This window comes from Bison bison, unplaced genomic scaffold, assembly GCF_000754665.1.
Source record: "Bison bison bison isolate TAMUID 2011002044 unplaced genomic scaffold, Bison_UMD1.0 scf7180017864371, whole genome shotgun sequence".
Classification (NCBI taxonomy): domain Eukaryota; kingdom Metazoa; phylum Chordata; class Mammalia; order Artiodactyla; family Bovidae; genus Bison; species Bison bison.
In genome coordinates this window covers 15,381,752-15,394,421 of record NW_011494943.1, presented here as the reverse complement: position 1 = coordinate 15,394,421, position 12,670 = coordinate 15,381,752, and the positions used below count along the sequence as shown (strand labels likewise).

General features: G+C 40.1%; 1 protein-coding gene across 1 annotated transcript in view; it reads left to right on the top strand.

The window, feature by feature from the left end:
- TANC2 (tetratricopeptide repeat, ankyrin repeat and coiled-coil containing 2) overlaps positions 1 to 12,670 on the top strand; it is a 368,982-nt gene that overhangs the window by 304,269 nt on the left and 52,043 nt on the right. Inside the window, exons 12-13 of the mRNA XM_010856460.1 lie at positions 1,915 to 2,081; positions 6,015 to 6,622. Of these exons, the coding sequence (XP_010854762.1) occupies positions 1,915 to 2,081; positions 6,015 to 6,622 (775 nt within the window). The remainder of the gene's footprint in view (positions 1 to 1,914; positions 2,082 to 6,014; positions 6,623 to 12,670) is intronic.

The following is a 12,670-nucleotide window of genomic DNA, read 5'->3' as shown; positions in this document are numbered from 1 at the left end:
CCAATGAATATTCAGAACTAATTTCCTTTAGGATGGACTGGTTGAATCATCTGGCAGTCCAAGGAGTCTTCTCCAACACCACAGTTCAAAAGCATCAATTCTTCAGTGCCGAGCTGTCTTTATAGTTCAACTCTCACATCCATACATGACTACTGGAAAAGCCATAGCTTTGACTAGATGGACCTTTGTTGGCAAAGTAATGTCTCTGTTTTTTCATATGCTGTCTAGGTTAGTCATAGCTGTTCTTCCAAGGAGCAAGTGTTTTTTAATTTCATGGCTGCAATCACCATCTGCAGTGATTTTGGAGCCCCCCAAAATAAAGTCTCTCACCGAAGTTTCTCACTGTTTCCATTGTTTCCCCAATTATTTGCCCTGAAGTGATGGGACCGGATGCCATGATCTTAGTTTTCTGAATGTTGAGTTTTAAGCCAGCTTTTTCACTCTCCTCTTTGACTTTCATCAAGAGGCTCTTTAGTTCTTCACTTTCTGCCATAAGGGTAGTGTCATCTGCATATCTGAGGTTATTGATATTTCTCCCAGCAATCTTGATTCCAGTTTGTGCTTCATCCAGCCCAGCATTTTGTGTGATGTACTCTACATATAAGTTAAATAAACAGGGTGACAATATATAGCCTTGATGTACTCCTTTCCCAATTTGGAACCAGTCTGTTGTTCCATGTCCAATTCTAACTGTTGATTCTTGACCTGCATACAGATTTCTCAGGAAGCCTTCTGCCTCAGAACCTGTAAAGGTCCTGCCAACTAGGAACTTTTACTTGTTCTTTGCAATTCATTTATACTACAGTGTTCATTCAGCCTGAAGATTTTTTAATCTCTAATTGTTGAATATTGTTTGAGAATCAGTAAGCATTTCATGGGAGTAGAAGCTTGAAATCTTACCAAGCCTTCTTCTACAGTCCAGCCCTAAAGATAAACTGATTTTGTCAATTAGGATAATATAGAGTCCAGGAGGGAAAAGGAAACAAAAGTGGCAGATATTTGTCTTTCCTACCTGACTCCTCTCCTGGGAAAATCACGTGAGGGTCTGGTCTCATTGAAGCTGCTTGTTCTCTAAGATCTCAGAATCCAGCCTGCCTGGTGTAGGTCTGTCTATTGGCTGGGATTCCTTTTCTCTGTCCCTTCATCTTTTCTATCCCACTGCATATTCACATATAGTCCTATATACTGCTTTAGACTTCAGTTTAAACTTTTTATTTATCTGTTTATTTTTGGCAATTCCCAGAGGAATGGCACCCCACTCCAGTACTCTTGCCTGGAAAATCCCATGGACGGAGGAGCCTGGTAGGCTGCAGTCCATGGGGTCGCTAAGAGTTGGACATGACTGAGCGACTTCACTTTCTCTTTTCTCTTTCATGCATTGGAAAAGGAAATGGCAACCCACTCCAGTATTCTTGCCTGGAGAATCCCAGGGACGGCGGAGCCTAGTGGGCTGCCGTCTATGGGGTCACACAGAGTCGGACACGACTGAAGCGACTTAGCATAGCATAGAGGAACATGTGATATTGTTCTCTTTAAGACTGTCAGAAGAGGTGGAAAAAACATTCTTTTCCAGCTTTTTCAAGTGTGTGAGAAAAATGAATTTATATGTGCAGATTCTCATACATGCAATGCTCAGACTGTCTCACAGCTGATAACATGGGAGAAATGCTGATGATGATACATATGCTTTATAGATTATTTATGTGACAAACATGTTCGTACCTGGTGAAAAACAAAATGAGCTCACTAAATGAATTATTCCATGTCTTTATAATAAATTATGTGTGCTGAGCATTCACTAAACACATGAGAGACCTTTTTAAATTTTTCCTTCCGAATAGATATGTGATCAAAGACCCAAAAAGAGCTTACTTACTTGCTAATTATTTAGTAATTTGTTTCTTTCTATGTCAGAGAGAAAAATTCCAGATGAAGATTTCATCATCTTAATTGATGGATTAAATGAAGCAGAATTTCACAAACCGGATTATGGGGATACAATTGTATCATTTCTGAGTAAAATGATTGGAAAATTTCCTTCCTGGCTCAAGCTAATTGTAACAGTTAGGACCAGTTTACAGGTATGTGTTTGTTTCCCTTTGGACCCATAAATTATTTCCCTTGAAGAGTGCTTAAACTGAAAAGTTTAGGTCCTTGTACCCTTAGTAGTGAGCTTTTCTAAATCTCTGCCATGTTTTAGAGCATTAGCAAGAGTAATTCCCGAAAAGAATACTTTGAGAGTAAGTGGTATAGTCTAGAGAGACCATTTTCAATATTTGACTGTCTTAGTTCAAATTCCCATCCCCATTGCTCTGGGTAAGTTTTAATAAAGTGTCCCTCAAAATAGCATGAAAGAAATTCCATTTTTCTAGGCTTTGTCCTGAGGATAGCAAACAAATAGATCCTCTAACACGTTTACTGTTTGACTTTTGTTTTATATTTTCTATCATTTAATGCCAAGAAAAATCCAGTTCAGTGTACAGTGTAGAGTCAGATTTTCTAGTTCCTCCTTCTGTTTCTCAACTTTTCATAGCATGAAGATGGACTTTCTTCTGTATATACCTTTTTATAAGAAATATTGGCACTATTCAGGCTTTATATTAAATTTACTACCCCTGGGAGATAATTTTTTTTAATTACCTTCTCTGTTTACTCACTGATCATTCACTTTATGGCCTGGAAGAATGACTAGGAGTGTTGGAACTGAATCTGTAGACACATGGGCTAGAGGGTAAATGAAATGACTCTACCTTCTCTACTATTCACGGTATACCTGAGTTGATATTTTCCATTCTTTACATATTCACACTTGGTTTGAAACAGGGTTTCTCAACTTTTTTCCCCCAAACCATAGCTTTTGATGAACATTAAAATCTCGCATTGGGACTTCCCTGGTGGTCCAGTGGCTAAGACTCCACGTTCCCAATTCATAGGGGCGCAGGTTCAATCCCCTAGTCTGGGAACTAGTTCCCATATGCTGCAATTAAGAGTTCGCCTGCCATAACTAAAGAGCCCATGTGCTTCAACAAAGGGCGGAGATCCCGAGTGATGGAACTAAGGCCTGGCACAGCCAAATAAATAAATTTTTTAAATATAATAAAAATTAAAAATAAATAAAATCTCACATGTTATACATCCATCCCACTATTTTGGTGCAACACCCTTATATCAGTAGTTAACATACAGAAAATAGCCTCAGTGCCCTCCTTTTCCCATCTCTCAGGCACTTAGTATTTTTCCTATAGATTGACCAGTTAAGGTCAATCTGCCTTCCTTGATCAGAAACTGTACTTCTAATCCTGACCATCAACTTGCAGATGTTCGTTATTAAGATTTCAAAGTAATTTGAGTTAAATTAAAATGAATCAACATAAATGCATCTTTGTAACTAGAAGTTATGTACTCTACCATTATTGGTCAGTAGCTTGATTGTTAAAAGATGAAGGGTGAATAAAATAAACTTCCAGGAACACAGTCTGACTAGTTTTACTAAATATACACTTAGGAGATAATATCTTTGCTTATATTTTTACATTATGCCATGTGCAATCTCAAAAGATGTTTTAAGTATGACTTGGTAGACTAGATGACTAACTTTTCAGCTGTGCCAAAGAACAGGGAAAGCATTATATTCACAAAGTTGAAAAGTCAGTGTCTTCATAAATCAAGGCCAGCAACTCATAACCTTTTTTTTTTCTTTTTTTTAGTTTTTAAATTATGAAAGTATGATAATGCATTTACAGGAGACTTGGAAAATACAGATCAAGGTTGCATATAGTTCCACTATATATTACAATTATTTTAAGTATCTAAATTAACCAGTAACTTTTTAAAATTATTTTTATTTACCTCTGACAATGAAACAATTCACAGATCTTTCTAAATGAACCCTCATAATTGATCATTCATTATTTCCACAAACATTTGTTAAGTATATCAAGTATAAAAGCTTATTTCTAAGAGCTGAGAATAGGACAGTGAGCAAGATGGACAATATCCCTGCCCTCACAAAGCTTATTTTCTAGTGAGGAACACACATAATAAGACAGATTAGCATATGTTAAAATTTAGGCAGTGTCAGTGCTATGAAGACAGATATAACAGTGAAGAGATAAATGGGGATGACAGTTATTTTACATAGAACAGATAGGAAAGGCCTCTCCAAGGAGCCTTGTAATGTGATGAAATCTGATTTACCTTTTTAAAAGATTTCTTTGGCTCCTGGCTATGTAGATAATAAAATGTAGGGGATCAAGAACGGAAGAAGTATAGATGAAAGGTGATGGCTTAGACTAGAGTGGGAACAGCAGAGATCCTTTGAAGTGGTCATATTTGGACTATATTTTGAGAAGACGGTGATGGGTTGGATGTGGACGTGAGCAAGAGAAGAGGTTCAAGGATGAATTGTGGGGCTTTGGTGAGTAATTGGGTAGATGCTGGTTTGAGGAAAAGATCTAGACAGTTCCTTCTCAGTGGAGATCCTGTGAAGTCATATTTGGAGTATATTTTGAAGAAGATGATGATGGGCTGGATGTGGATGTAAGCAAGAGAGGAGGTTCAAGGATGAATTGTGGGATTTTTGAGAGCAATTGAGTAGAGGCTGGTTTGAGGAAAAGATCTAGATAGTTCCTACTATTTGATGGTCAGGTCAGTGGTGATACTGTTTATCAACACGGGAAGGTTTGTGGTGGGGGGGAGTTTTTGTAGTTCTGATTTGGTCACAGTAAGTTTGTCTATGAAACATCCAAGTGGTAATGTTGACTCAGTGGAGATATAAGAAGAGAGCCCAGGAGAAATGACCAAGCTGGGGATATAAAATCAGGCATCATTCATGTATAGACTATATTTAGAACCATGGGATCCAGCTATTCTATGGAGTGAAGGTAGCCAGATAAGAGGAAGAATGGAGACGGGAGCCCTGGGTAGGCCGAGAAATGAGACAGGACCCAGCAGAAGAGGCTGAGTAGGAGTGGCCAGTGTGCTGAGAGGAAAATGAGGGGAATGTGTTATGGAAGCAAGCTGCAGGTAAGGGACTTGAGAAGCAAGACGTGATCACCTGTGTCAGAGACTGCTGAGAGGTTGAGGAGGATGAGAAATGAACCTCTATTATTTGGGAAGATGCAGATGACTGCTCATCTTAACAAGGACCATTCCAGTGAAGTGATGAGATTGAAGCCTGATTGCAGCAAATGGAGGAGAGAATGGGAAGGGAGGAATGAAATACAGTAAGCAGAGAAAACAAATTTTTTGTTACATTTTGCAAAACATGGGATCAAAGATACAGTAGTTAGAGGGAGGAATATGGAGTCACATGTCTGTGTGATCCAGGAGAGAAGAAGAAATTGCTGCAGGAGAGGGAATGGATTCTTACAGGAGCAGAGTCTATAAGCAGATAAGAAAAGATGGATTCCAGAGCAAGAGAGTCACCCCGAAGCCCTGTCACCTTCCCCCAGTATAATTTCCACGCAGATCGCCAGGGTGCCAGGCTTCCCACTGTTAAAAGATTTTTTCCTTTGGACTGAGGCATCTCCCAAAGACCCCGATTAAAATAAAGTCATTTTATACTTATGGCTGATTCACATTGTTGTATGGCAGAAACCAACAAAACATTGTAAAGCAGTTATCCTCCAATTAAAAATAAATTTTAAAATAATTTAAAAAAATAATGAGGGATAGAAAGTCAAATTCCATATGACATTCTTTGAGTCTTTTGGCATTATATTTTCTGTTTTAGGAGTGTTATTTAGAATATTGACCATTCAGTCGCTCCTAAAATACCCTTTATGAAGACTCATAAAAGTTATTTTAAGTCTCAATTTTAGGGAAAGTTGTGTCCCTTTTAGGCAACTAATAATGTTTTAATCCTTAGACACTAATATGTCGTCATATCTCCCCCTTTTCTTTGGCCACTCAGAAGTTAAGAATAAATCTGTGGACCTTGCAGTTTATCACAAGAGTTAGGGGAAACTGAAGGTCTTTCTGTCTCTCTGTCTGTCTCTCTCCATCTGTTTTAGGAAATTACCAAGCTGCTGCCTTTCCATAGGATTTTTTTGGATCGACTAGAAGAGAATGAAGCCATAGACCAGGACCTGCAGGCCTACATCCTGCACCGGATACATAGCAGCTCAGAGATCCAGAATAACATTTCTCTTAATGGCAAAATGGACAATACTACATTTGGCAAACTCAGTTCTCATCTCAAGACCCTCAGCCAAGGGTCCTATCTGTACCTGAAACTCACATTTGACCTCATAGAGAAAGGCTACCTAGTGTTAAAGAGCTCTAGCTACAAAGTAGTTCCTGTTTCGCTCTCTGAGGTTTATTTACTCCAGTGCAATATGAAGTTCCCAACCCAGTCTTCCTTTGACCGGGTGATGCCTCTCCTGAACGTGGCAGTGGCGTCTCTGCACCCACTGACTGATGAGCACATCTTCCAAGCCATCAACGCCGGCAGCATTGACGGCACACTGGAATGGGAGGACTTCCAGCAGAGAATGGAGAACCTCTCAATGTTCCTAATCAAGCGCAGAGACATGACTCGCATGTTTGTACACCCTTCTTTTCGAGAGTGGCTTATCTGGAGAGAAGAAGGCGAGAAAACCAAATTTCTCTGTGATCCCAGGTAAGCCATAGATCGGTAATAAGCAATTGTGAGCCTGTTTTGTATTTACTGCATGGAACGTGGGTATTGGAAGCAGTGAGGAGTGGTCTTCATAGAACATTTCACATAAAGGAAACATCACCTCTGTTTCTTCTTAACATAAGGCTATGATGACATTGACTTGTTTTGTCACAATTTTACTTCCTTAAGACTCAAAATCTGCATAGATGTTTAGAATGCTCCCTACATTCCTGTATTTTTCTAAATAATTTTCTCTGATACCCCTTTCAGAGAAATCCCCTATAGGGATCACAGGCTATAATTTAACCTTTCAACAAACTTCCTCAGTGCTTTTCAGAAAGATTTCATACACTGTTCACCTCTTTGACTCAGAGCAGAATTCTTTTAAAATCGTGATTGCCCGTTTAAAAGCCAGGCCATTGTTAAAGTCACCAGCGACTGACCTCATTAGAGCCCAAGCTGGTCCTAAGATTTACACTTGAAAATGGAATCTTAAACCTTGTATCTGAAAAAGACTTGAAGAGATCAGCACATCTAGCCACTCTACCTTTAGATAAAGTAAGTGTTGTTATCCCTGGTTTACTATAAAGGCCTTAAAATGCTGAATCACTTGCAGAAAAGCATAAAGGTAACGGAGGAAAGGTAACGGAGGAGAAAGGAACAGGGGTTAGAAGAGGAATGACGAGTGTAGCATACGTACTGCTCCTCCCCTAACCCCCACACCCACGGCAGATGTCACTGACTTACCCCAGCACTCTTTCCCAATGCACTCGACTGTGACTTAAGAATCTTTCTCAGTTCTACAAACCACACTCCACCTGCGACTATTTCCCATCCTCTTGGGTAGGACCTAGATCTCTAGCATCCTAATGAGGTGTGCTTTCTACTCCTCCACACACACATAATTCTTTCAAAGAAAAGAATTATTCCTTTAATAAGTTGATGTTATCAAAAGCAGGTGTAGTCTTGATTTCCTAGAAACGAAGAAGACACGAACAACATAGCTGCCAAATGCAGAGCTTATTCTGGCTCAGAAAGAAGATAGGCCACATGTGACTTCTTCTGTGACTCATCAGAGAGGCTGGCAGTCTTTGTTCTGGGGTTTTATTGTTACTCCTGGGGCATGTTCTTCGCCCTTGTTAGAGACACCTGTGCTTGTGGGCACACTTCTCAGCCTACTTCCTGCCGACTCATTAGAAAATTAGTTCCAGATTCTGATGATGATATTAAGCCAGGCAGATTTTGTGCTATCTTCCCTAAGAGTTAAACTTTTTAAAGAAACATTCTGTAGTGGAAAGAACATGAACTTTTGAGTCAGATGACCTGCTTAACAAGTCCTACCTTTTCCAGGAACTGTGTGACCTTTGGAAAATTATATAATGTTTCCGAGACAGTTTTCTTACCTACATAAAAGGAATAATAATTCCTAGAACTGTTGAGAATTAAGTGAGGTCATGTAGTGTAATGCTTAGACTTGTACAGAGTACAAAGAAAGTGGTTGGGGAATGTTCTTTGTCTAACCCCCTCTCTTTGTGAAGCTGCACACCTCAGACTGGGACTTGAACCCACGTGCTGGGACTTGAACCCACGTGCCGGGACTTGAACATGGCCAAAACCCAGTCTTCCAACTGAGATCACACACTTGATTTCAGGACTTAATGAAGCTCAGGTTCTTGATGTCTCATCACAGAACAAATTCACTGAGAGACAAAGTGATAGTTAAGAAGTGGATTTATTTAGAAAACAACACACTTCACAGACAGTGTGGGCCGCCTCAGAAGGTGAGAGTGGCCTCGAAATGTGGTGTGTTTAGTTTTTATGGGCTGGGTAATTCCTTAGGCTAATGAGTGGGAGAATCATTCCAACTGTTTGGAGGAAGGGGTGGAGATTTCCAGGAACTAGGCCACCACGCTCTTTTTGGTCTCTGATGGTCAGCCTTGGAACTGTCATGGTGCTTGTGGTTATACCATTTAGCTTGCTGATGTGTTGCAGTGGGCAGTACTGAGGATTAAGGTCTGGTGGAAGTTGACTTGTCTGCCGTCTTGGACCCATTTGGTTCTAATTAGTTTGTCGTGTCCTCAGGCTATGTCTTCTTTCAAAGATTGTGCCCTGCCCCCTTTCCCTCCTGTTTCACGTGCAGTAATAGACCTTTCAGGTTTGCTTTAACTAAATCCCTGTAGCTAATTGGATAGGTTGCAACAGTCTTCTGCTATTAGTATTTGGGGGCACAAGATTAAAAAAAAAAAACAACTGGGTCTGAGTTCTCTATGAATTGTATATGATTCCCAAGAGGATTTTATTGTAAATCCCACTAGTACTGCTGCTGGTGTTAATACAGAGTTGGCAGTGACATATTTAAGAAAAAGAGACCAATCTAGAATTGCCTAATAAACACTGAAATCACTTTCCAGAGGAACTTTGCTGGCTGATCTGCTCTCTTATCCTGGAACATCTCAGGGAATTGAAAACTGAGGTCCAAGGCAACCAGACTAACCCTGAATTAAGAGTATCCTTACAACAGATAAAAACCCTCCGGCTCCCAAAGGAGCAAAGATGGTATTTATGCAGCCACATCATGGCTTTCCAGGCTTACCTTCTCAACATTGTTTATTAACTAGGATCATTTTGGCAAGAGGCTGATGCACTGGGACAGGAAGCGCAAACACTCCTAACTTCAAATGCTGTGTAGTCTATTCCCTGGTGGTTGAATAACACTCAAGACTTCCAAGGGATCATCATATATCCCTTAATGGCAGAGAGTAAACAGGACCGGGAGTTATCAAAAAAGCTTCCTTCCATGTTTCATCTCAGTTGGAATTCAGCCTTCTGTGCAGCACCGTCTGGCACCAGCTTTGTTACTACGTTGTTGATCTCAGAGCTTGAGGCCCCCTGGGTCAATGAGATGGAAATTCACTAAGAATTTGATGTCACTGGCAAAGCCCAGGCTGGCCTTTCAAAGAAACTGGCTATAATTGCTTCCCATTGTGGGGGGAGTCTGGTTAGCAGGACTCTTCTCCAGGCAGGGTTTTCCTGTGAGGCCCTGAGCCTCTACTTTCTGTACATTGTTTCCTGCCCTGTTCTCCACTTTCTCTCCAGCTTCTCTCTGGAGCGTTTCAGTAGACCAGGGAAGGCCAACTCAGTGCCTCTGAAATCACAGTAAGTAGTGCAAAGCCTGACTCTGCATAAGGAGAACTTTCAGAAGCTACAGAACATCTCTTCTGGTCCGTTTTCTTGGGCTTTCAACACTCACTTCTTCACCCTGAATTTGTTGACCTTATTAGGGAGTTAGTCACAAATGAGAATATTCTGTTGATGCCAAAAAGTAGTTGACCTTCGTCAGAAGTAGGCCACCCAGGGGGATCCTTTCTGCTACGTGAAGAGAGTCAGTAATCTGAGGATGGTGCTAGAAGAGGAAGTAGCAGAGCTGGGGGTCAGTGCTTCAGCTGAGATAGGGTTTTCCTTATTTTAAATATCAGACTGCCTATTGCCCCAGAATCAGGGCACACAGTTAACATCCCGGAAAGAATGACCGAAAGTTGCATACACATCTGACTGCCACAGAAAGACGAGTTATAGATGCCTTTTCTTGGCTTGGTAATAGGGTAAGGGTATCTGTATATATACGCATGTTTATGTTTCTCAAACTGTAAGCAAATTATAGTGCAAAATCTTTTATTACATCAAAACTTAGAAGAGTTTAGGTTTGCACTCTAGATAGAACTTTGCCCTTTGCAGCACTCAGAAGCCTCAGACTGCACCACTTCATTCTGCCTTCTGTTTCCCGCTGTTCATCACTGTCATAGCCTGTCATACTCTGAAATTAACCTGTCCTGTATGTTATTCCCTTGGGCACTGAGCTATCAGATTAACTCACTAATAAACTAATCTCTGCTATTATGCTAATAAAAGGGAAGTAGAAAACGTTCAAAGCAACTTGTGCCTTTTAAGTAAGGCATTTGAGAGATGTCACCAGCCTTTATAGCTCAGTCAGTAAAGAAGCTGCCCGCAATGCAGGAGACCTGGGTTCAATCCCTGGGTCAGGAAGATCCCCTGGAGAAAGGAATGGCAACCCACTCCATTATTCTTGCCTGGAGAATCCCATGGACAGAGGAGCCTGGCAGGCTGCAGTCCATGGGGTCACAAGAGTGAGACATGACTTACTGACTAAACCACCACCAGCCTTTATAATCTAACCTATTGATGACTTTGATTCTTGAGATGTGAGGTTGATAGAGTAGACAGTTGGGGCCACCAGCCTTGTGGTGCTGTCCAGTTACTGCTTAGTATTTCTACATAGCTTTAGGCTAGCCCTGAATGAATCCCCACTCTTTCTTCTCTGTTTCCTATCCTGTTATCTCTGTTCCCATGGTATTGTTAGCCTTTCCTTCCCAAGGAACAGCTCTCAGATCAACATTTTGTTGTATGTATGTGTAGCATTCTGACATAGAAATGAGAAGACTCTGCTGCCTTATTTTTAACTGTTCAACTAAAACGTTGTAAAGTTTCACAAGTATTGAGCTGCGCAGCCTGATGAGGTTTGATTTGAAAGCCTATTTTGGGCTGACCTGGTTTCCTCAAACTCAATCAAATTTAGGCTGGGAGGAAGGGGGAAAAGGCTACTCAAGTCCTACCTGTACCTATAGGGATAGTTGAGAACTTAATTCTTTGAGGCCAGAGCTGAAATCTTACAATAAATGTTCTTTAATATTTTAAAAAATTATTTTTACTATGTTGGTCAGCAAATTACACATTGGAGACTGGGTGCTCTAAAATCCACATCACAAAGCAGAGTGTCAGAGAAGAAGCAGCTTGTCACAGGGCAGGGGGGAAAGAGGGCATTCTCCCTGTAAAGGAAAACTAATTTGTGCTAGGGACTTGTACAGCCTGGCTTCTGGCAGGATGCTTAAGTCTGAAGTGACCACAGAATGGTGAGTTGAGGATTGTGGTGGTTTTATTTATTTGGTTTTTTAATCCACACAGGAGCCTCCCAGCAGGGTGACCCTTAACCTTCATTTTCACGGAAACACAAACTTGAGGTGACTACTTCTCAGAGCCATTGCAGGCTGCCACAATAACCCCTTGAATAGGTGGATAGATTCTTCTTTCTAAAAGCATTAGGGATGAATTCAGCAAAGTGATAGATCATGGAAAGAAAAAAAAGGCTTGAGGAGCTAAATCAGCCCTTAGGGTTTGGAAGAGTTAATGCAAAGAGGAGAGAGATACACCAAACACCTTTTCCAGCACATGACCCTTAGTAGAATGACCTTTGATATCATAATTTTGCTGTGATTTTCATTGATCTCTAATAATTGGCAGAAATTTTTCTGATTTGCCAATAAATAGTTTTCCTCTTATTTAAACCAGTTTCTAACTCCCTATTAGAATCAAGAATACATTTTATCAAGAATCAAATTTGAGATTCAAGAATAAACTTGAGACTCAAAATAATAATGGAATAACTATATTATTCTAGCAACCCGAGTCATGGTTTTGTAATACAATGCAAGGGGATACTGCATGAAACCTGATGTATATCTTGGAGTGTGTCCAGTTTGCCCATGCATAATGGGCATGGCACACATGCCCTTCAACTGTACAGATTTGCTTCTCTCAGCATAGATGATAGAACCCACAGCTATAAGTCAAATAGGTAAATTGTTCCCATTGTTAAAACTCTCGTATCTTCAAAGATGGGAGCAATAATATATATTTTTTTCCTTTTACAAGTCCAAAATTAAGTTTGGAAAAAGTTGGTAATCAAAATTCTTCTCTAAACCAATTTAAAACTGAGAGCTATTTATTTTTACTGTCATAAAAACTCATGTGAAGTTTGCTAAGTTAATAAACATATGGAGAAGTAGTCCTGCTTATAAAATGGAGAGAAAGCATCATTTTAGGACCTTGACAGGCATGCAGAAGAGCCAGCTAATGATAACACAGAACAGACTTGTACTCTTGTTTTTTTGATAGATTTGTAACAAAATATTTGATTTTGTTACAAAAATTAATATTGCTTCATATATTTAAATTATATATATATATATATAT